The sequence below is a fragment of the Osmia lignaria genome, chromosome 4, assembly GCF_051020975.1.
Source record: "Osmia lignaria lignaria isolate PbOS001 chromosome 4, iyOsmLign1, whole genome shotgun sequence".
Taxonomy (NCBI): Eukaryota; Metazoa; Arthropoda; class Insecta; order Hymenoptera; family Megachilidae; genus Osmia; species Osmia lignaria.
In genome coordinates, this window is record NC_135035.1 from 9,047,227 (window position 1) to 9,072,926 (window position 25,700).

Here is a 25,700-nt window from a genome sequence, read left to right on the forward strand (position 1 = left end):
ATCATTAAAAAAAAAAGAAAATGTTGGGAACCAAGGATTTGAACCGTGGATCTCTAGATTGTGAGTTGTATGTGTGAATTTGTCATACTTCAGAATGTGAGGAGTAACTAACTGTAATTGTTAATATGTTTTAAACAATTAGCCGTCTGCCCCCAACAGAGGGTATCGATACGACTTCTGGTTCTCCCATTCATAGTCCTGTCTCAATTGAAACCGGTTTGTGGCAGACACTAGCTAGACAAGTTACTACTACTACTAGTCGTAACGTACGCATTTCCTGGAAAAAAAAGTAGGTCACCGGTTCACTGGGTTGCGACGTCTATCAATGGTCGCCATTCAAGAATTCCCGATATTTAATGCCGCGCTTCAAATCCCCATATCTCGAGAACCACTTGAGCTATCGACGCGCAACAAAGTGCGTTATCAAGAGGATATTTCCTTCTATCTATTGGGATGGTATTCAAGAAAAAATTCGCAACTTTTTTCGTGGTTATTTTTACTCAATTTGAACGTAATATCAATAAATAACTTTGAAGCAATATAAAAAAATAAAATTAATTTTTAATTTAGATATAAAATAAAAAATATCTAAAGAAGTCCAGAAACGTTAACAACGTATCAGAATAGCTAGTGAAACGTTATTGGTCACTGGAGACAATCTCGTCAAAATACAGATATAAATTCTCGTTTTTCGAAACGAACAGCGAACTGTTACTCTATATTTTGCATCGGTATTGCACAATCTCTGGCGTACTACAGACGGGAGCAATTTATATGCTCCACTCCTAAAGGGACCGCAGTGCAGCAGGTTTGCATCGTGTCTTTTGATCGAGCAAAGCTGATCGAATCGTTGAACTGGTCAACCGAACGGTATTGGCTCGCCGATCCCTGTCACCAAACACGAGAATATTGCTTCCGTCCGGCAGCTAGAAAACTGCCCGGAGATAAGAACGCGCTAATGAATTCTGTGGAGGCAATACGGTCGAGGTTCATGCATATTTTAATATTAATTCCACGTCTCTCGCCTTTCTCTTGGATCCTCTGGTGAATCGTTGGCGTCGTGTCACCGATAGAGAGGACCCAGTAGCGTAACCTTTCAACCGACGAGCCCGCCACCGTTGGAGGGCCACACAAAGGGCCACAACACGATGTCCCTTTACCCGTGGAACGAGCGGTGATCAAAGCAGGGAAGGGGGCAGGTGAAGGCAACGGAGAACGATATCGAGGCACGAAGCGTAATACGGAAATTTCGCTTCCGGCTAAAGGCGTGCGTGGAACGCGCGCGACACCGCACAAAAAGAACCGTGGCGACGCTGGCAAAGGCAACCGGGATTGGTCGTGTGCTGGAATTGTCATCAAGGGATTCGCCTGTGGCGCTAAAATATTTCCACCGGCTGATTTCTACTCGGCTGCCGTCCTATTCTGACCGCGTTTTCCTCGTTTTTTTCTCTCTCACACACGGCTTTCTCTTTATAAACGCCCGCGCGAACCAGCCAGCGAGCTACGTTATTGCTGTAGCCGTCCTCTTGTTCCACCTGGCCCTTCCGGTTCGCGTTATCAACCACTCGTGAACCACCGACGCTGCGATTTCTGAGCTTAACGGACACTTCGATGGTGGCCTGCGTGAGTGTGCGTAACGACCGTCGACATTTCATAGGATTTTATTGCGACCCTGTTTCGGTATTGAAAGAATCGTTTAAATCAAAGCGCAAAATTGCGCGAGAAATGAAGGGTTTATGAACTCTCTGTAATATTCCTTTATTAAATGACTGATATTGACAACTGAAATGTTTTCGTTCAATGGTTTTAATGTATTATCTTTATTTTCCATTTTCGCATCATTATTTCATATCAAACCGGATATGAATTCCATATGATATTGGAATTTAAAGACTTGTTTTCTTCCATTACAATTCAATAAAGATACGTTACGAAAGTAAATCGCGGTATTGCAATTTGCCCGGAGCTGGTTTGGCAATTATACGATTACCAGGCAATCCCTGGCGAATTCAGAGACGGTTGTTTGCGCGGCTAATAATTTCCTACGCTTCGAATCAAACTTCCGGATGAAAGTTCTCGGCGATCCATTGTACCAGTACCGTGGCGTGCTCGCGTTCCAACTTTCGTCCTCCTGACGACGCGAGTTAATTAATTATTACGTTCATAACGGTCTCCCCTTTCCTGGTTTCGCTTTATCGAGATCGATCATGCGTGTCGAGGATGCTATTATGAATCCGTGGCGGCCGATTTCGGGGTCGAAATCGACCTCGGTTTCTCGATCGACGTAATTACAGTTCGTACAATTAACTTCGATGACAATTCTAGGGCTCAAAAATCCATTTCATTCATTTTCAAAGGCAGATAAAAAAGAAATTATTCGCCAAGTTCTGCGAAAAAAGTATGTTGTACACCTGTATCCTGCGAGGGTTCAAACTTTTTTCCCCCCTGCGTACAATTTGAGTGTCTCCCAACGAATAAAACGGTCGTTCGTGAAAAACTGCTTTCCACGAGTGGCGCGTTTAAGGACGTACAACTTTTCGAATTGCCACTTTTCCCCGCGAATTAACGAGAAACGGAACGCGTTCGCGGTGTCGAACGCGAGTTGAATATTCGTTGAAAAATGTCGCGTATCCGAACGCGTTAATTAACGAGGGAAAAGAGGGGGATCGTTCGGTAGACGCGGTACGTTCGAAGGGTGCTTCTCGATACTCGAATTCAATTCGACGAGCAGTTCCGGCGTGTTGGCTGGTTACGAAACCCCCATGCATTTAATGTCAGAGCAGAAAGTTGAGCGTTGTCGCGGCGTCAGCTGCGTTGCTTTCGGTAAGGGGGAACAGATTACGGGCTTAATTAACACCCCTCCCTAAACTCTGAAATTGCAAATTATGCAAGAAACACGAGGAAAAGCGGCACGAGCTCCTTTTTCTCCCGGGAAGTTTCTTATTACATCGTTCCGGCCGCTTTATCAAGAATTTAAACTTTCATTCTGCGAACACGCCCGTAGAAATGTCCAACCTTGCGAACCGTTCGCTAGCAGAGATACGTAAAAAATAAATAAGTCGTTGATGAAACGTCAACGTAAATGGAAAATGTTCTGCGGTATTGTTCGTTGTGCGAGTAACATTCGAGGAACAATTGCTGCAAGGAAAGTTTATTCTGCTTTCTACCTTTTCAATTAACGAATATTCGTTTTTAAATCGTTCTTTGTTCGCTAATGAACCGAGGAAAATTCAATTAATTATTACAATGAACAATGTTTCGGGACGAAATAATGAATAATTGCACGATCTGAAACGGGGCGAAGTAAATTGCAATTGGAGAATTAAACTCGATTATTGAAACATCGGAAACATTAACGTATTTAAAAAATATATTCCACTGGTATTTCTCAGAGTTACGATAAATTGCATATGAATGGTTCAAGAGTTTCGGACGGTTCGAAAAGAAACACAACTACGAGGCGAGCTCATCTGAAATTCCTGATGGATTTTTCATCAGCGGCAAGCCTCGCTGTTTTTAAATTCATTTTAAAACGATCTTCGTGTCGCGTTTCCTCTTATGGAGAAAATCAAGGCAAACTGCGAGCTGAATTTCGATTCCCACGAAGCTAATGCAGAAACTGTTCCAGCGCACCGGATTGCGATACAAATATAAACTTTCGATTAGTTGAATGGATGGCTGTTCAACCCAAATGTATCGCTCTTATAAAACCCGACTACTTGATTGCATTTATCATTTACAAGTAGCTCATGTATTCGTTGAGAAGCTAATTTGATTGTCTGATCTACACGAAATCAGTTTAAAACAAATCTAACTTCTTCCATTCGCGTACTATTTTAAACACCGTCATTCCAGTCACTCAAAACCAAGTTCTGTCAGAAACAAATCCTATTATCTGAATATACTAAATGTCTCACGTTTAACGACAAATCTGACACGAAACACGATTCTAAATAGTCTTTTTTCAACTTTCACAGATAAAATGAAAAAAGAAGTTGAAAGACCTTTAAAATGTTCGGTTGGTCAGTACACGTGGCAGACTAGCACATCGTTCTAGCTTGCTCTGTTCGTTGAAGGCCTGTTCCCTGCATCAGCCGTTCTCTGCCTCTATTTTGCAATACGTGCTCCACGTCAGCACTTGCACCCTGCCGGATGCAAGAACCCTTCCCCCGTACCCGGTGCAACGGCCTTCCGTCTCTCTCCGTTCCTCTTTCATCCATACGGTCGACCTCGATGCAGCTGCAGTCACGGGCGCCGTTGCAGCTGCTGCCAGATCCTAGGTAGATCGGTTCGATGCTGGCATGCGATGCTGTTACCGGGCTCGTTTGGAACTCTCGTCGGGCGAAAACGAAATTGTCCGCCACGCTCGTCTCGCCATTTTATCGCCAACGGACGGCGAGTGCACGTATTTTTACTGGGAATATTTAACGGGGAATCGGCCCGTTAGCGGTCGCGATCGGAAACGTAAACGATCAGAGATTTCTTGGAAAATCATGTGTTCGACGGCGACTTTCGATAGCTGTTATTTGAAATAAATTTGATATCTACTCTTGGGATGCAAATGATGTAAGTGATTAACGAAACTTGTAAGAAATTTACTAAGGGACGACTTCTGACGGCAGTCAGTAAGGTGTTCACGAATTCAGCAGTATCTTCCGCGCGTTAAAGCACAGACTCGTTACGTTATAAATTCTCCGAGGCAGAATGTAATTTTAATGGGACGAAAACATAACGCGGCACGATTAACGAGCCGCCAAGCTGCGCCTGAAGCTACTGACGTGAGAATTAATTTTGCGCGTGATTTTATTATTTAAGGAAGCTGCGCAACGACGAAACTCGTCGCCGATTTCCATTTATCATATCCAATTAATTTAGTAGATTGATTCACCTTCGCGTTTCTCTAAGTAATTTCCAATTGTTCGTATAATTATTTCACTTTCTAAGCATAACATGATTGATTATACACAAATGAAACAATACGAACAGCAAACAGTCAGAGCGCTTTCAAAATAATAGGTTTTCTTGGAAACTGTGAAAGCCCATTAGAAAGTACTCTTGCGGTAAACAAAAATTACACGCAAGATTACGTTTAACGAGTACGTATGCGATCTAATTACCGGCTACGTCGAGTGCATTAAATGGTTAGACGGTGCGCAAGGAACATAATCATGGTAGAATGCGGAAAGTGGACGTGTAAAAAGAGATTCGAATATCCAGATTCCGGGATCTAATCGAGTTCAAGGCCATTTAGCCGCGACATTCCACGACAGTTTCCTGGAGGATCTCGGTCAATGGTATAGCACGGTTTTCGGGAATGCCTGCAGCGAGGCGCAAGGATAATGGAGTTCTCAAGTTCCCGTAAACGGAGGAACAAAACCGTCGCGAGGAAAGTTTGGTAATGGTGTCGTTCCCGAAGCTACGTATTGATAAGAACAGTTTATAACGAGTATCGACGAAACCAGACTAATTAACCGGCCCACTCTACGCGGGGCTAATAACGCCTCTGTAATCGACGAGCTGTACTACTTGTTTCACGGTGAAACTAATTTTCCAGCAAAAGTAATTTTCTGCTTAAAGGGAAAAAACAGGGAGCAATAGTTTTGTTGTACCAACTGGGTGAAATGTTTCGAATTAAAATGTCGGAACAGCTTAATTTGTGTACAGATTTGTCCACTGCCGAATAATTAGTACATTAATTAGAACACCTCGCTTTTCAAAGAATTTTGTTCTGTTCGACGTTTATAAATAGAAGTATTATTCATTGTATTACAATTTACAGAAACTAATTAACACAATTACTGTGTACTGAATTACGTGCCTCAATTAATTTTTTAATCTTTTAATGTAATAAATAAAAAGTTTAATTTTTGTTACTTTTAATGCCTAATAACAGCGTTTGCTACCTTTTTTATCTACGAATGAAGCATGTACATCTATCATAAACTCCGAAATTGCAACATCATGCTCGTTGTAACGACAAATTGCGTGGTTTTAATTAAGAAAACAACGTGAATACGCGTTTAATAATTCACCGCGAATAGGATAATAGTATTTGCCGCATTCGTCTTCCGCGATGTTGGCGATGAAATTCCGGCAAATTTCGCGAAACAAGCAAGGAACAAAAGGAGCGTGTAGAACAGCTTTCAACGGCTCGCCGCGGCGAGTATACGGCTGATAGCCGGCGCGAACCGCTCTGTACTCGCGCGTATTTGCGGAAGCTGTAATGGAGGTAAGAATATTTCATAACTAGTCGCGGTGAGTTGCGGTAATGGGTTCCTACAATCCCGCTATTTTACTATTTACTCGGCCCCACCTGACCCCTAGCCACCCTCTCCACGTAGTATTATCAAATTACAGGAGCTTACGGAAGGAATAAGAAAGCCGTGTAATCAATTTTAATCCCGCCAAACTTTTTGAATAGCCCAGCTTCCTTTTTTCCTTCCTTTTAAGTAGACTCCCGTTAAAGGCAATAGCGTAACTTCTTCCTGAAAGTTGGAAGATCGTTCTATTACGTGCCACGAACACTCTTTTCCTCGAATACGTTTTTAAATCGAATATCACCGATGGAAAATGGATTTTACAAGATTATTTCAATTTTAATCACTAACACATTAATTAATCATTCCTTTTTACAAATCCCTAAATTGAAAATCCTGGGAAAGATCAAAGGGGTACTCGGATTCTAATGCAAGGGTTAATCATTCAAGTTCTACCTACAATCACGAAACTACTCGAACTCGTCGAAACTTGGGCGTACAGCTAATCCAGCAAGAACCCATTGAATATACAGGGGAATAGAAGTGCACGCGATTCCGTCTCGAATCAGCTACGCTACAAAACGACATTCAATTCCGTCATCGTGTTTAGCTCGCGCCTACGTTCGTCTTAAAGGTCGAACGTTCCACGATTGTCTCGAGGAATATCGAACAGAGTCGACCTATCGAACTGGTTGCCGACGTAACAGCTGCTGCTGCTGTGTATTCTGGATCAGCGAATAAAAGGTGTCGGCGCGATGTAATGTAATAGAAGATAGAACATCGGGGCCGAGGGAAGAGGAGGATGGAAAGAAAGAAGAGAAACGTCGAGAGGGCTCGACGCTGAGGAAACATCGATGCTGCATTTACGTTGGGAATATTCCTGGGTAACCGTGCATCTCGAGGAAGCGTATGCAGCGCGAACAACGGCGAAGGGCTGGAAGGGAGAAGGGCGAAGGTAGGACAACGTGTTCACAGAGAAGAGTAGGAAGGTGGATACGATACCTTCCTGGTCTACGGCAGCTAGCTGCCAGCTATATCAGGTTACGCTCTAGCGCCCATCCACCACCCATCCACCACCCATTCACCCTCCTCCGGCTATCTCACCCTCTCGACTCGCACTCTTTTACCAGCCGCGCTCTCTTTCCCTACGTCTCTCTCGTTTTCTATTTACGCTCCTTTTCTCCCGCCTCCTCTTTTGCCCTCCGTCACCTTTTATGTCACCGAGCCTCGACATTATCGAGGAACACTGCATGCTATTAACACCATCGATTACAAGGTCGTTCGGCGTTATGGGCGATACAGGGGTCATCTGAATTCTAAATCGATCCGACTGCACTTTCAACCCTGGCACAAAGTTGCTTATATCGTTCCGTGGAATATGTAAGAGATAAAGTGTTAAAAGAGTCTGGTTCGTTCAATTGGTTCACGGGCGTGACAAATGATAAAGAAGCTGAAAGTGGAACACGAAAGCTTCGAGCAGAAAGGAGAATCACGTTTCGTGGTTGCAAAGGAAAAGACGAGGATCCACGCGACCTTGTTTCCTTTCCTGTCACGGTATCGAGGGCTCGAGATGACGTTGCTCGACGCTAGAAAAACGAATGCAAATGGAGAAACGCTTTCGAACGAGCCACGTCGATCCGATTACCGTGCGACCCGTGGACGGGTGTCACCGGCCATTAGTGGGAACTCGAATTTCAAATCCCGTTTCCGTGATTACCGCGGCGGAAACGAGTCGGCGAAAGAGAAGAAAGAGAGAAACGAAGGGTGGCGAGGAGAAATAAAAAAAAGGGAAAGCACAGAGAGTGAACCGACGGCAGCTGCTGATCGTTTTGTAGCGAAGATCCCTGCTGCCACCAGTCGAAAAGTCGAGCCTTCGAAACGTCAATTTACTCGCAGACTTCTATCGACATTCGACGCCGTGTACCATTCTCCTGATTTCGTATTATCAATCAGACTGGAAGAAAGTTCGACGCTTTATCGTGGCTACGGCCTCGTCGCGAGAGGAAATCAAACGGGGCCAATTTCGAACTTCGACCGCGGATCCGATCGTTCAATCCATCGTTGTAATAAATTCTCATTTCGAGGATGTAAAACATTTTCTCGCTCGAACAGATTCACTGGAACTGGATTTCAGGCTTGTTTCAAGAGTTTAGCGGACGGTTTTACTACCGACGATTCATCCGCTCGTTCCTTTTCCCAATATTTAATAAAGGAAAAGAATATTTATTCAGACTTTTCTCGTTTTAAGGGTACGAGAGTGTACACAGCCGATCTCCCTCTTCTTAAAATGCAGAATTTTAATTCTAGTACTTTTCTTCAATTCGAAGATGTAATTTAGATTCTTACGATCCTCGACGAAGCTGCATTGTATCAACATTGTTCCATTAGCCTAATCTATTACTGGAAAGTTTGATGAAACAAAGATCTACTAATTCAAAGGAACTGCACGTAGATTGTAGATAAAGCCGAAACTGTGGCGGAACACTGCTACAGGGTATTGGTCCTCAATGTGTATACAGATCATTTGCATCCAGATAGGAGTGGGTCAGGTCCGATTGCTTGCGTTAAATGCATGCAGACTATTACCAATTTGAACTGTGTACGTTCATGCTCTTGTTTGGACGTCAATTTGTATCTAGCTTGATTATTGATTCCTATTTCTGTCATCAAAGTCCGCGTATAATTTTAGAATTACTCGATAGTTCACCAATGTATTTCGTTTCCGTGTCAATTTATTTTCGAACGAATGAAAAATTTGCTTGACAAAAGTTTAACAATTGTAGCAGCATCCTTTTAGATTGGATCTTGATAAAATTTTCACGAAACAAGTTACTTTAATTACTATCCCAGCTGATCTCGGTTGATTAACCCCAGACAAACGGCGCAGACTGAAGATAAATTAGTGCATCAATTAATTACAAGGTGCAGAGACAAATCTGACGCGACGAGCAGTCTGGGATCATATTCCTGACACGACTGACGGACATCCCACACAGATGTTCGGGGTTACCTCGAAATTGTGCTGGCCTGTGTGAATCTGTCCGCGAATCGGATGATTTCTAGTTGATTCGCGTGCTATACCCGACAGCGTGGATGCCACCTGTCTTCCCTAACAAGTCCTACGAGCGCACGTCCGCACGCGAGATCACACAACACGCCGATTCCCCTAATTGATCATTAAACCCTTAAACAGAGACTGATTTTGCGCCAGTTGATAATCACTTGCGAGTGACGTTCGTTACACATAATCTCCACCCTTTTATTTTACAAGGGAATATTTTTCAGATAATTAGAAATGGATCAATCAATGTTAAAATGTACGAAACAAATATTAACGAAAACGAAACATTTTTGTATTTTCAACAAATAATCTCGGAGAAAATACTTGGAGAAAAATCTACTGACTCGGATGTTTCAAGAGTTAATTCAAGAACTCTTCAGAGTAAATATCCTCAATGAAGAAGGGTCGTTCAACGACGGAACACAGAGATCAATTGAAAAGAAGAAAAGAATCAGTCTCTTCCGGGACAAGTAATTCAAGCTCACATGTTTCTTCTTTGAGTTAATATTTTAAAATATCTGAGAAGAAGCACATCGAAGGAAAGATGTCTCGAATCGTATTGAATTCTTTCGTTTAGTCGATCCGCTTATCCTCAATTTTCGCGCAGAATCGAGGCATTGAACCATCCAGCGGATCCGGTATTCACATCTACTTCCTCTCGCCGATCGAATCATCCATTCTGTCAACAAACCGTTTCTTTCAAAATCCGCGTAGCACGTGAAAACGCGTCCGTCACTCTAAAGCGTTCCCGTACGTCGTTTAATCGTGATTCATCGGTTTGCCAGGGAATCGCCTGGCAAATTTCATGCCCGGACTGGTCCAATTAGAAAAATAAAAATAAAAATACACGGGCACACATGTATCGGGGGTGCAATTTTTATTTCGCGGCTCGGGTTTGTGGAAATTGTTGCGATCGGACTAGCGTGACCAGCATTTCGAACATACATTCGAGTGCGTGCGTGTGTCGTCCTCCACGCATGATGAGGAACGAACGGAATCATAAATGTCCGGTGTACGGTCTGGGTGACGCGGTTGCGGGAACGTAGCCGAGTCGTGACACTGCGAGAAGATACATCTATAGAGCTACGGGAGGCCAACGAATGAAAACGGAGGGTTGGGTTCAGCAACCGGAGAAATTTATGCCGTTCCCGTGATGGAATTTGACGGCGTAGACGTGGATTTTCACCGTAGAATCGTCAACGGAAACGCGGCCAGGCCAACGAGCCTTCTCTCTTCTATTGTTTCGTTCCCTTCAATGTATTCATTGCCTTTCGTGCTACTTTCTCGTCTTTTTTCCTCGCTTATTGTTAGATTTCCCTCTTCTCTTCGAGCACGCAATTTTCACACCTCCATTCTCCACCGTCTTCGAAGAATGAAAAGTGCTCGATTGGATATTTAACCCTCAGCGAAGTCACGTTTCGTTAGACGGAACTCTATTGGATTGATATAAAAAATAAACCCCGAGTGAATTCCTTCGTTAACGTTTATTCATGAAATTCAAAGAATTTGAAGATAGAATTATTCAAGATAATTCTTCGGTCTATCAGGAGGAGCGTCAAAGGTAGCTACTTCGTCACCCCAATAATTTCTTAATTAACCCACACATTTGTCGGAATGACGTCGTGTCCCATGACGTCGGGATCGTCCTACTTTACATTTTACGCTCCATCTCTACCGGTGTCCCGTATCTCGGCTCGTCTAACCGAATATATTCACGTGAAGCGTCCATCAAGCGTGCACGGAGATAGCGTTAACAAGCTTTATATAAGCAGCCTCCAGGAGACCGATTCTGCTTGCCTAGATCAAAGGAACTGGCCCGTGTTTCCTGCTCTCGATCATCGGGATGCTGGACGGAGTCGGTAAGGGAAGCGCAGCTGAACGACTAGTAACAACGAGCCAAGGGTGGAACGGAGAATCCATGGGGGAAGGGTGGATCGGTAACGCGTCGAAAGGTTTCGCTCGAGCCTCGGGGCAATATTTCTAACCGCCAATCAATCGGTTCGCCGATGATCAGTCGAGGGCCGACTTCGTGCCACGTCAGTGAAAATCGCTACCAATCCTGCCGACCATTCAAAGGGAGAACTTTCCAAGTTGTGGTTATCGCGACCGATCGATTTCGCCTAACCGTATACAGGGTGTTTCAAGCAACTGGGACAAACTATATTTCTAACATCGTAATATTAATGTACTCCATTAACTAATTAGATATCAGACAGAATAGAAAATTGAAGAAGGGTTGGAGATACAAGTTGTTCCATTTGCATCGAGGAACACCCTTCCACTCTTATCCTCGCCCAGTGAATCTCCTCGAGCTTCGACGTATCTATCTCTCTTTGCCTGAAGGGACAATGGAGCACCGTTCTCCCCGGGGAATATCAGAGGATAGGAGTATGGCAACGTTTCTCTGGCAGTAGCCGATGTAGCCGGCCGCCCATTGGCCGGCGGTGAGAGAGCACTTCCTGTTAGCCTCGACCCTCGTCCGCAACCAGCCGCAGGCCGCAAGCCTTGCCTCCTGCGAGCCGTAACCTCTAACCTCACGCTGTTCGGTCTGACCTCCTGCCGACAGCGTAATTGTTTAGAAACCCCTTGATCTGTAATTTCAGCGCCCAGCCTGCTCTCTACACGAAACATCGTTAACACGGCACTCTCTATCTATCTCTTTCTCCATTTTACTCTGTTTCTCTCTTCAACCCTTCGCCCGGAGGCCAGACTCGCTGACGCTTTCTATCTCTCTCCCTTCGTTTTACTTTCTCACCATTTTCCTTTTCCCTCTACCATGCCACACCACCAGTCGATATCCCGCGCATGCACGTCGTACCTAGTGCGGTTATAACGCGGACAACTGCGACTGGAAAGTTTGCACACACCAGGGGTGGCGAAAAACCAATGAGTCGAAAGGTCACGCTTAATTGTGTGTCTCCTGATGGAACATGCTGCTGTAGTTTCGACCGCGACTTTGTTACCCTGGGATTACCGCCAGATGGGTTCAACTACAGTCATCGAGAAAGATACTTCTACCGATTTTACTTCGGGCAAGAAAATATTTGTCGTACGAAGAAGGTTCGAACTTTTTGACAACTCACTAAAAACCACTGGTTCTGAAAGGATTGACCCAGTAACTTTTAAGTAACCGTACCAGCTAAGTACCTTCCAGGACGCGACTAATTGTAAGAAATATCTATTAAGGCACTTTTAAGAGTGAGGTGTATAAATCTAGGTTTCATTAAGGACATCGAGATAACTTGAGAAATAGCTGGAGGTTAATGGTTCTATGTAGAAGTCGATTTGACACAGAATTTTATCGTTCTACGAAAAATATGGAAAAAGTTCCTTGATTTGATTGATGATACTATGAGTCTTGAGGGAACGAAAGTGGCTATTGAGGATCTCCGAGAGGTTCGCCAACTATTACCACTTCGGGGAGTTCCAAACTATTGATATTCAAAGAAGAATTCTTTTAATGGCTCTTGATGTGACGAATAGATTTTTGAACCGTGAAATATTAGCCATTTTGTCGTCCCTTCCAATTGCACCTCGCGACTGAACTTTTTAGTTTCTTTGCATTTTTCTGCATATTTCTTCGGGTTGTTCGCACTTTTTCTTCTTTACGAGCATCCGTGTAACGATGCCCGTCTAATTCGCCTCATCAGTATGTATAACGTTGCCTCGTAACAAAAGGATTTAAAAACACCTTCAATTACCTTACTCGCGTAGGTCGTGTACTCGTTTGAAAGACAATCTAGTATACAAAGGGAATGGAAAGAGACATAAAAAAGAATGTAACAGTCACTGAGTCCAGTGTACTTTTACATGTGAAGAAATCTCTTGAAATTGAGGATCTAATATTGATCATTTTTATGAATAAAGATTAATAGACAATGATCCCACCAACATTGAGATATTCCATAAATACGCCCTTAATGAGGAAAAAGTTGGTAAGGTGAGAGGCAAAATTTTAAAAATTTCATTATAGAAAGTTGCAAAATTTCATTATAAAGTTAAAAAGGCCAACTTTTCACCTTTAATTAAATTTTGTCTACCCATTGTAATTTTAATACCATACGTACATGTATTCTATGTACGAGGAATAATTATGGTAATTAGATTAGAGCACAAAAGAAAGTGAGAAATTAGTAATTTTTCAGTGCACGCCCGTTACTCTGAATAGAAGAAAAGCAACTAGAAATAATTCATGAAAAATGTTAAGAGTGTTCGCAAACATTCAGCGGGATCATGCATAAGATATGGAGAAACGTGGCTAGTAAATATTTGAGTGGAATTAATTAGAGGAATTCAGTTTCGACCGCGGATACAGTAAAAAATTAACTTGAACCCTGGCAAATCTAGTTGGACGAGATAAATATTTACACGAATCCTATATTTATATCCGTTCGTTCCCTTTATTTAATTACATATTTTATGAAGAAACAAAAATAATTCTCTTCCGCGTATCGTATATCAGACTTAAAATTTGCCAGGCGAAAATTTTACGATTTTTCTCTCCGACCTAATCATACGTTTCGAATCTTTCTATGCAAACGCGAGAGGATATTACAGAAGGCGGCAGTTTCGAAGCCTCAGAAGCCTCAGATCTAATTTCGCAAGAATCTGAAAGGCTTCCTCTCAGCTTGCGGTTGCAGGTCGGACGACTTCCTTCCTAAAATCTGGCTCGCAGACCGCGGCGTTCAATTACCAAATTCACTTAGAGCCCTACTTACGATCTCCTCCAGCTTCGAGCAGCCTTTCCTTGCGGTGCAGGCCAGCGCGACGATCACGCCGCCGCCGAACATCAGCAAAAGGAACACCGCCAACTTCCATCCGTGATCCCTTTGCGGAATGAGCTTCTTGGCGCTCGGCAGCCTGGCAACCTCGGTCGTCGAGACGCCTAGACGGGACGCCTTCACCAGGATCGTCCTCAGACGTCTGGTCGCTTTCTCGCATGCCATTTTCGTCGGGTTACTTCTCGAGGCTGACCTCAACGACTTCACGTGCACCTGATCCATTTCTCGCGATTCGTATTCAGACGACGTGTACGGAAATATGAAAGAGACACCTGTACGAGCGCATAACAATACCCTTAAGAGATGTTATTTGAGGAGGAACCCTTGGTAATGAGCTGGCTTCACTTCCTTCTTTCACGTTTCAAGAATACACCAAGATTTCTGCATTCCAACTTTCTTCCTAACGTATGTTTAAAATAACTTTTCTTCCTACAAATATATAAATATTGATGAGTATAAAAAACCTTCGTACAGAGGATTTTCTTCAAAGATATTCACAGTTTATGTCAAACTTCAGTTCCCTTCTGCTTTCTCAAACTTGAACCTAATTCACCTATCACATAAAACACCGCAAATATAGGGTGCTCCGGTTACTAGCAAATTTTGGATAATAATTCTTGCAGCAACAGGTTCAGCTAGCTCGGTAACCGTGTAACAAGGATCGTGAACTCTCATCTCATTTCTCTCCGGTACTTCACCGAATCTTCGGCAACTCTGCCTTCTCCGGTATCACGCGCGATACATAATTCAACCGCAGCGTGAATCAATCCGAGATCAATCTGATTTCTTTTTCCAATAATCCATACGAAAGGATCATCAGCGGTCGCTCGAAATTTACGAGTCTCTTCCTTTGGCCGATAATTCTTTCAGCAACCGGCTGGGTTATCGCGCGGAATACGGGTCGAAAGTGACCGGCAGGAACGCGGAGCGTACCAATTCCGAGCGTCGGAACGTCGTCGACGGCTTTACCGCTCACGTGGATGGACTCTTCTGCAGGTTTTATGAGATTACACCAGCGGAGGCTGTGGTATCGCGTGGCCTAGCTCTTGTGCTCCTCTCTCTTTCTCCTGACCCTCTGTCCTCCATAAGCCGGCCCCGGGATCGTTATATTTTTACGTGCACGACGCGAGGGAATTCGAGATGGCGGGAAAGGTTTCGTCGCACGAATAAGAATCGGCCCAGATAAAAGGAAATGAACGGAGCCTTCGAAATGAACTTGGTAAAGGAAGACGAATATCTTCTGCTCTAATGTCCTCCTCGTTCTCCCGATAACCTCGACGGGATTTCGATTAGAATCGATCGCGGCTAATATCAGGGATTCGATACTATCACGCCGGATGAGTTACCCTCGCTAAATCCACCGCGACCTCTTTGAACAGGCTACTCTTCTCGTTCTCGCGTCGTTTCAGGCTTTGCATAGGTCGACCTGAGATTAAGTCGACCACGAGCGAGCTCGTTTCCTCCAAGATGCGACGATGAAAGGTTCTTCAGCTCTGCCAACGACGACGCGACGTCTTCTGCTCGTCGGAAGCAACGATTCGTGAAACGTACCGAGGCTCGTCGTTCGTCATACTCGCTCGAAGATTCGCTGATAAAGAATCGTTCCGTTCCTCCGAATAGCCTCTGCTATTTCGTCCTCCTACGATTTCGGTAGACGCTCAACCAGGATTCTTCGTTTTATGCTGGCCAAGCCTCGCTCCAGGGTATCTCGTAATGCTCCTCGTTTCTCGAACCCTCACCTGTGAACAAAAACAGATTCGGAATTATTACGAGGCTCGTGGATTTAATTGTTCATCAAGCTTGATCGTAGAAATAGCGCTGATGAAACGATCGCGGTTTAGTGCTTCGTGTTTTTCCTTGCAATTACTCGTTGCTACGTTGAGAGGATGCTATACGATTACAACGCGGGCCATCAATCACGCGGAAATCTGAGTAACTGTGTTCACGGGAATAGTTCTTTTTCATGCACTTTTTTTATCGTTCAAAAAAGAGAACAAAAAATTAAAATTTGCATCGAAAGGTTTCATCTCCTATCGCATGTTCGTGATTCTTTTTTTATTTCATTGAATCTAATTATTATTGGACACATATTTGGACAAACAAGGGTAAAGGGTGAAGGTAATAAAAAATTGATAGAACTATCGAACGATCAGCCTTGGGGGAAAAGTTTCTCGAAGTATCGTAAAAGACCAACGTTGGAGATCTTATTTCTGTCGATCCAAACCGGACGTACCTTCGAGAGGGATGGATTTCGAGTGCATTAAAGATAGAAGCAATATTGGGGATGGGATTATCGGCGGACGGGCGATATCACGGCGAAAATACTCCGGTTGCACTCGAATGGAATGAACGGTTCAACGCAGGACCGTGTCCAAGGATTAAGCGAGAATTACCTTGAATTCCAGTTCCCGAATTCCGTCCACTTAATCCTGTTCCCGTCCGTCCACGTATACACGAAACTTGAATGTCATTTTCTTGTCCGTAACTCTTCGCTGGTTAATCTTAAATCCTCTGTTAATTGCATTGTTGCGTTGCAGAGAGGAACTTGCGGGATGAGTTATTAGCGTATTATTCTCAGGAAAAAATGAACCAGGGATTGAAATGTACTTTCTTGTAAAAAGAAAGCTGCTATTTTTTAAACGAAAAAAATTCTGTCTTCGTCACGGCAATTATACTGAAAATTGATTCAGCTAATATGATACAAGGTAGATATTGGACGTCTTGGAGAAGGATAGACTTGGGAAAATCGCGTGTTCTACAAATGAGGCCATTATAACTTCGTAGCTAGTTTTAAGAGTAGTTTCAGTTTGCCAAAGTGTTTGCAATCTCTCTATCTTCCATCTATACATCGCTCGTGAGTGTCTTACATAGACGCTCTTTCTTAGTCCATATATCTGTTTCAAATGAAGTTCAACGAATTTTTAATAAAAAGAAATGTTACCATTAAATGGAAGAAACGAGTCGTGGTTTGCGAAATCAGAAAAATGTTCGCGAAAGGATCTTAACCGTACCTTCGGAAGGAAAGTACACGTTTTAATTACTGAGTCTAACCACGAGAATCTCTTGAACGAGTTAAGTAAAGGACGATCAAAGAGTCTTTTGACTACGCTAATCCCATGTAGAAGGTATACTGCATACATCCATTATCCTTTATACAGGATCGTCAGAGGATTAAGATCCCTTTCCCAGCATACGTAGAAAGTTTTCCACGCTGGCTGTTCGTATCTAAATCACTTGGCGCTAACGATTATCTCGATCCAAGAGCGTAAGCTTAATCGCGACCAGCTAATTCTCGCTTCGAAACTCCCCAGACTGCAATAGTCGTAACGTTCGTATGAAAACTCGAGGATGAGAACGTGCCAAGAAAGCCCCACCGTTTTCAGGGCCTCCTAACCGTTCAAGGATCTCGAAAGTACTTTCCTTTTAATCGCGAATATATATATGTAACTTCGAGTTGAAAGGAAGTTAAAGGCTCATCCTTAAAAGAATATTGCTAGAATGTAGCCATTTTTCTTAAAACATTGATTAATTAAATAATAGCACTGCTATCCTAATGAATTTCGAAGCTATCCATCTTCTTAATAATTAGAGTTTCAACCTGTCTGACTAAACACGCTCATTTCCACTGCGCCAATCAACGCATAGTCGACACTGTGATTCGAACAAGGTACATTTGCTAATCTTCGGGAATTAATCACCGTTAATGTAAGCCCGCAAACGGCCGCAAACCCGTCCCGACGTTATTCCCGACGATCCGTGTGCATCCGGCGCGATGCGAAGCCTCGATAAGAGAAGCTTTGATTCCGTTCCACGAAGCAGAAGCTGGCGTGCTTGGCATCGCGTCGAAAGTAAATGACGAGTAAAGTTCTGTCGTTAAAGCGAGGAATTGCCGCGATGAAGTTGCCCGAAACTAAAAGTAGAATCCCGGCTTCGCTTGTGGAACGGGAGAAATCGAAATTGCCAAGTCCGTGCCTAGTGCGTGGCTGTAGCTTGTTTGTAACGAGAACGACCAGGATTTCGAAACTTTTTCAAGTTTCAGCCTCGCGCGACGACCCTTCCGCGAATGGGTCATTTTTATGGATTCTTTAGTCTTCCGCGGTTTCATTTTCTCAAACCGCTTTTAATCCCAAATTGGATCGAACCTGATCGACACTATCCGAACGCGTCAGGAATTTCGTCAGAATTGTTAACGAGATCTTCATCCACGTCGTACGTAATTCAATTACAAAGTGTCCTTACCCGGTACCGAAGGAAGTTCCCGTGTATCGGGCGGCGGGAAGTTAACTAAACCTGAAAAGCTGCTTTTTGCCGGCGGTATTAGCCCCGGCGTCGATGTTGACCATCGTCGGTGGTAGCTCTACGGCCGTGCACCCCCCCGGGGGACTCCGCTCGTATTTTCCAGCGAAGGAAGATCGGTGCACCTTTATTGGATAAAACTCGATGAAGAACTACGCTGCTGAAGCCATCGACCAGAGTCCATAGCCCCCGAAGAAAATGAGATACCTTAATAAGGCGCCGTCCTCTGCCTGTAATTACGCGTTCCAACTTCCTCGCTATTTTCGTGCTGCGAGTAATTAGAATACCGATAGCTTCAACGATCCTGCCTCTTTCTCTCGTTCCACTTCCAACCGGATTCTTCTTTTTACTTACTTCAAGAATGCGTTCAGAATTCTAGCTAACTTCCGCATTATATGAGAAACGCGATAGCTCCGTACCGAAGAATCGAAAGCTGCACATTGAAAGGATATTTCGTCCAACGCATCGACTTTGTTAATAAACAAACAACGTTAATCAGAAGCTGCATATTGTATTATAAAATGTCGGGTAATTCTGTCCGTTACGAGGAAAATTAATTACTGGGGAATGATGAGGGAATTCAATGAGGAAACGACGAGATTCTTCGAGGACGTTTACGTCTTGCAAATTCGCGGACCTCGAGGCAACCCATTTAGGAGGCCGCGTGGATTTTTCATTAACCGTGAAAAAACACGGGACGTCGCGACGTTAACGGTACCAACGAATGAGGGAAGATTAATCAACGCGTTCGTGTAACAGTCGGGCTCGAACACGCCTCTCCCTGGCTAATGCACTGTTAAAACGTGTAACGCATCGAGTAACGTGCCGCTTAAGCGGCTCGATTATTCGTGTTTACAAATTTCCTCACCACCGTCGACGCGTGAATTGAATGCAGCGCGGTTGTTCTTTCGTTTAAACTGCGGTTCGCGTTGCACAATTGAATCGAAACCGGAGTATATGTATATTAAATTGATATATGTAGTTTCTTTCGCAATGTAACCATTTTTAAATTTAATAAAAGATGCACGATTCTGAATTTTTTAATTTTTTAAAAATTGTGTTTGAATTCCTAGTTTATAGAATGGAACGAACGAACTATTCTAACGTTCTTTCATCAAGCACATGGCGCAGCAATCACATTTGAAAGTAAAAGAAAAATCCATAGAAAAATACGAGGGAGATAAAATCTCGAGATTGGAATCCTCGGAAGATTCGCTCTGACTCCAAGAATCCGTACTTCGTTACGCAGTCATAAAGGAACTACGAAACCGCCGTTACGAACAATTTTATGCTTCCTTTTACTTATCCGTAAAACGATTCTCAGCCATGTCGAACGAAAGCAATACCTATGATTCATTTCCCTCTCCCCGTTGCCATCGTTCTCTTCTTTGCATACGCTGTCTCGTTCGTCATTTATTTAGTCCCGTTCTCGAAAGCAGAAATTGTGAAAGTTTCAGAGGGCCCCGGAACAGGGACGTCACTCGAAACAATGGCCTGCCGTGTGCGCACACAGTTGATCCCATATTTTTCCGTCGGCAGCGTTGAAGTTACCCCGCGCGTCCTTATCCGATCTGACGCGAGAAAAGTTTACCTCCCCGCCTCGTAATTCCCTCTTCGGCCTTTTTCTTTCTTCTCGTATCGCGCGCACACTCGGTTCGCGCCCCGAGCCTGTTCCACGTTTTCCATCGTTTTTTCTTCCCCGTTGGTCCGCGACGGCTGGCATCGATGAATAAATAAAAATCGGCCAGGGAGGGTAATCTGCCGGCGTAATTTATCGACACGCTGCCTGCTCCTCTATCCCCCGAAGTGCTCTCGAGAAAATCGAGCACGACATTTCGTTCTCGTATATCAGGAATGCGCTTTGGAATCGGAAAAGTGGCAGAGGCGAGAGATATTTCGACCAGATAACGTTCGTTTCCACCCTCTGTTCGTTCTTCGATCCTCTGGAGGATTATTAATGCGACAACGAAGGAAATTGTATTGTTTTCTTGCCACCAGTATCGTCCTTGTAAGGTACACTGAATCGAGTCGTTTGGAAATTCGCGGATGGAGAGAGTAATGAGGGTTGGAAGGGGTAGAGAAATTTGTCGAGCACCACGTGGCCTTTATCGATATATCGCAGCGTAACGCGTGGTCATGGGACTTTGAAGGCTTAATGTGATTTACAGGAGGGACAGAAGTTCCTCGCGACGGACCGTATGTTTCGAAAGCTCCGGAGAATTATTGGATACGTGACATCGCGAGTTACCCTTAAGCATGCCCGAGCGGGTCTGAAAGCTGCCGGGAATCGATAAGACGCCAGACGCGACGAGATAACGTATGCCTATCGCGTCAACCTCGATCGTAATCAAATATTTCCGGCAAAAAGTCGAAGAATCGTCGCTGAATTCCTGAATACAACGGCCGGACATGCGCACGTTTTATCCTCGTCGGTGTACCAAAGGGACATTTGTATTCTCTTGTTGAAGGATCTTCAACATCGAGGGTCTGTTTTACTGTGAGAGAATAGACCCCGCGGAGAATATGAATCGACGATTTGAAGAATCGTTTGAGGACAGAATTTTGATTCTTCGTTTTCGAGATACGGAAAGTGCAGTGATGTAAGGTACGAATAATCAGACCGTAGAAGCTTTCAATGCGAAACAGCCAGTAGATGCGGAGCTAATCGTGATTGTCGGACCATTGATAGACTCATTCTACTTGAGCTTAATACGGCAGAACGCCCGATAATCCGAATGGTGATTCTATGGTCTGGTTATATGGACATTGATCTTCAGAGCATGTAAACGAACATTCGAGCACTTAATTGTAGGATTCGATTCTGCCATTAAAATGTTTTCCCTCTGAGATATTAACCCTTTAAAAATAAATCACTTTATAAGAGAAAACTTGTAATTTTTCATTTGTCCGATAATCGGTTGACTAAAAGCACGAAGAAATTATCTTCATACTCATTACCTCAACTTCCTTCTTCTTGTTATCTAATTCAGGAATCATTTCAGCCCGAAGGTAGTCAAATATTAATGGAATACGTAATTATATCGCGAAGAGAAAAGCATTAACATCTTCCTCGTCCGACAAGCGTATACTTAATCATTATATAGTATGAAATATTAAAAAAGTTCGGAACGGAGAAGCAAGCGAATGGATCGCGTGTTTTACTATCGGTAGCAAAGTACCTACCTTCGGTTTCGAGTAAATCAAGCTTTAATGAACTAACTTTAGAGGAGCTTAATCTTATGGAACTTCGATAAACAAGCTTATTAGAGAATTATGGCTTAATAAAGTAACTTTTTAGTCAATCGTTTAACGCGGTTACGTGTACATGTTCACTGGTAACATGATTTTACGCTTTTCAGGAAATGATGATCCTTCGTTATCTTGTAAACTGTTTTACAAACTCTATTTAAAATAAGATCCTTGTGAATTTTCAAAGTTATAAAAATCATCGTATCCAGAATCTCTGTAATACCAGTAGATCGATCACGCCATTATCAAAATGCTGAGCGAGTACGGTCACGAGCGGATCTAACGAGTATTTTATGTAAATATCTCTCATTATCCATCCGTATCAGTAATGAGAAGATTTCACCTCGATCAAATGATCATATCGACGTTTATAATTCACGAATTCGAAGGGCTGGGACCTTCTTCATCACGTAGGTGCAATTTCTAAAATTTATGGGATCTAAAGTGTCTAATGGTTCACATTCGTTCCCATGTCTCTTGCCATACTCTCTCGGAAAGTCTCATTGGAGAAAATGAAGAGAAAAAGCTATAGCAATGGGCGTCGTTGTGGAAACTCTCAATAATAAAAGATTCCACGAAGAGCGAGAAAACAAAAAGAACTCAGCTCACGCATGAGCGAATCGAAGAGGAGTCAATTGCTTTAGAAAGAAGATTCTTTCGACCGTTCAATGCCGAGATGCCAGATGCCAGTGTCACGAATCGTGGCATCTGTTACGAACTGATTGCTTTTTGCATCTCCTATCCACGTGTCGCCTCGAGCTTCCTTTTAATAACCTTTGCCCGCCCGACGGATCTTTGAGTCACCTTCCTCTTGGTTTCGATTGAAATTCCATGCCAGAAAATTTCATAATATGGATTGCCATCATCTTAATTACTAGGAGTACGAGGCGTGAATTTCCATCGAAACGTGCATAATTAATTACTCAAAGGAATCAATTACGCATAATTACACATAATATATTGATACACTCTGATCATTTTTAAATAAATTAGTGTAAATGGAAGGAAAAGAGAGGAGACGATGGTTCGTAATTCGTAAAGGGTTTCGGTGATTTAGAGCTGCCCGGTGTGTTTCGATCGACGACTTTCGGATTGAAACGAACCATGCATATCGTAATGCGTTTCCGGCTGAAGTGCTCTCCGCATATTCCGCGTCCGAGCGTGTTCATTGCGCCGGTAAAAGAGCCGTGTAAAATTTCGAACGACGAGAGGACAGTTCTGCGAACGATACGATGGAACTTTATCAATTCACGGATTAAACGGACGAAATCCCCGGGCTGTTTCGATCTGCTACATTGTCGGACAAGTCTGGCGAGAGAATTTTTACAGGCTTGCTTTTAAAACGCGGAAATGTAATCGTTAGTAATAGAAACTTACTTGGAATTATTTTGAACTATGCGAAGGGTGGTTTCTTTGGGTTAACAGTTAAAAGGAGATATTATTTTTATCTCTTCTAGAAACTTACAAATTCGATATCGGATGGGATCCTTGCCTGCAGGGATCATTTTCAAATAGAATTCGCGACACACTTCTATCGAATATAAATAACTAGCACTCCTATTCTAGTATTGAATTTTGAAACCGTACCTCGAATAGACCTCTATCATCGTTCCTTCTCCATTCACGATGATTCTATCTCCGTCTTTCTGTGTCGTTCAAATTGAATCGATTACGAGATGCCTTTTTGCAGGCAGACACGCGAATCGCGTTTTAGCGGTGCAATAAAAACAACCGTAACAACGTATCGCGATTTCCGTGCGGCGATCTCGTGTTTCGGACGGGAAACATTTCGTCGGCCGGCTTCGACGTGGCAAATAGATTTTCAGTTACGCGATTCCCGTCGCGTCATTTCTGTCGATTTTCATCGTCGCGACAATCGTCCGATCCCGTTCAAGAGGATCTTAACTGGCGCGGCTCACGCGACCGTGCATCGTAATCGAGTAATAAAAGTGCCGCTCTCATTTGCCCCTCTTCCCATCCCCTGGCCACGACTTTTCTAGCGTGTATAACTTCATTACGGGGGTAGAAAACTAGCGATAAACCGACGTGCTGTCGCGTCCCCTGCTACAGCGGGGGCGCGCACTAATTAAATCGAATTAACGCCGGCTAATTTGACACGGACCAATTCGTTTCGACAAATATTTTCTTCGCTCCGGAAAACGCAACGCTTCTTGCGTTCTCCTGTTAACGATGCTTCGAGTCGTAATATCAAACGCGCGGCTAATCGATTTTAAATGAAATAGACTCATAATCTTGTTTTCAGAAATGAAAAATTAATTGCGTGAAAATTTTTGCCGATCCTACATTTCAAGTGGAATGTATTTGCCTTAGAACCCTGAAAATTACGATAAAGATAGCGGAGATTTTCTATTAGTTGTCAGATCAATTGGCTGCTCAGTGGTACAGGTCAATATATGGTCAGACGAGAGTATTAAATGAAGTAGATCAATGATTATTCGGACTGGAAGATAGATATAATATTCTCAGCTTCCTTAATTACTAAATATAATTACTGATAATTATTAGTTTCTATGGAGGTTGTCTGATCAGTAGTATAGGTCGAGTGGAATGTATTTCCCTTAGAACCCTGAAAATTACGATAAGGATAACGGAGGTTTTCTATTAGTTGTCAGATCAATTGGCTGGTCAGTGGTACATGTCAATATGTGATCAGCCGGGAGTATTAAGTGAAGTAGATCAATGATTATTCAGACTGGAAGATAGATATAATATTTTCAGCTTCCTTAATTACTAAATATAATTACTGATAATTATTAGTTTCTATAGAGATTGTCTGATCAGTAGTATAGGTCGAGATATGGTCAGATAAGTGAAATCCTATGACTCCCTGAAAATAATCCGCAATTCCTCGAAACGTCATCAGAGAATCTAACTAAAAGAGGAAAATGTGACCCGTGCTTCGATACCGATCTACAGTAACGAAGTGCGCGTGTGTCTCGGCCCGATACGTCGATAATGACTCTGACAGGGGTTGAGCGGAGAAAAAAAATGGGAGGCAAAAGGGAGTAGAGAGCATCGGATCGTAAATAAAAATGAATCGACGTCGTGGGATGGCGATAGATCAAAAGGTAGCTGCGGGCTAACCAGCGGCGAACGATCGGGGGAAAATAAAAGAGAATTATTGAGGAGAGAAATAAATCAGGACACGGTGTGCGTTCGGCGGTGTTCTCGATCCCGTCGCTGCGACGAACACATCGTGTGACGGTGTCAGAGGGGTCACACTCTCCACGCTTCGAAATGAACGCGATAAGAGAAACACGTGTTGAGCACGCTTTCTCACCCTCCGCTTCGTTTTCCGTTCATCCCTCCTGTATCTCGCGTCGATATATAAACCCCATCTACCAACCCTTCTTCCTCTCGTATCGCTTCCTCGACCGCTCTTCTGTTTTTCTGCCTCGTTCTTAGAACCGAACGAACGCCCTCATCTACCACCGCGTTTCCCGACTACAGGAAGAATAAAAGGTTGACGTTTCATCGACACCGTGGATAGGGATGGACGAGTTTTGCTTGTCGATGAGCAACGTTTCGATAGATACTTTTAAGCCACGCTGCTTCGTTACGTGAATATTTTTGTAACGAACGTTCGTTTCTCTAATTCCAAACCGGAGCTACCGCTGCGCCGATAGGAAAAAAAATCGGTTCCACGTCCTCGTCAATGAAAATCCAGAATTTATCGGACGTAGGACCGCGAAAACCCTATGAAACAGTGCGCGCAGCTCCGCGAGTGTGTCCATTGTGTAAAACTAGCGAGTGTGTAAAGACCCGCGAAAGATAAAATTTTCAAAGGAACAGCTCTCCTTTCAATTTCAGCTGCCCCTACAATACGTTCATCGATCTGCCTGAAATCGAGTAGAGTTTTGTTAATTCTGTATTTAAACCGAGCGAGAGAAATTCAGAATTAATTCACAGTCGGTTGAAATTTTCTTCCGCGCTTTCTCCAATTCAACATTTCTCTCCTGCGCGTTTTACATTCCGCAAGATAATTAAAACGAAAGGCGTCGAATAAAAACGGTAAACGCGTTCTACCGTTCCAAC

The 25,700-nt window shown here is 43.4% G+C and overlaps 1 protein-coding gene across 1 annotated transcript in view; it reads right to left on the minus strand.

Moving 5' to 3' along the window:
• LOC117603459 (uncharacterized) overlaps positions 1–25,700 on the minus strand; it is a 42,242-nt gene that overhangs the window by 12,995 nt on the left and 3,547 nt on the right. Inside the window, exon 2 of the mRNA XM_076688076.1 lies at positions 14,037–15,838. Coding sequence (XP_076544191.1) covers positions 14,037–14,321 — 285 coding nt within the window. The 5' untranslated portion in view covers positions 14,322–15,838. The remainder of the gene's footprint in view (positions 1–14,036; positions 15,839–25,700) is intronic.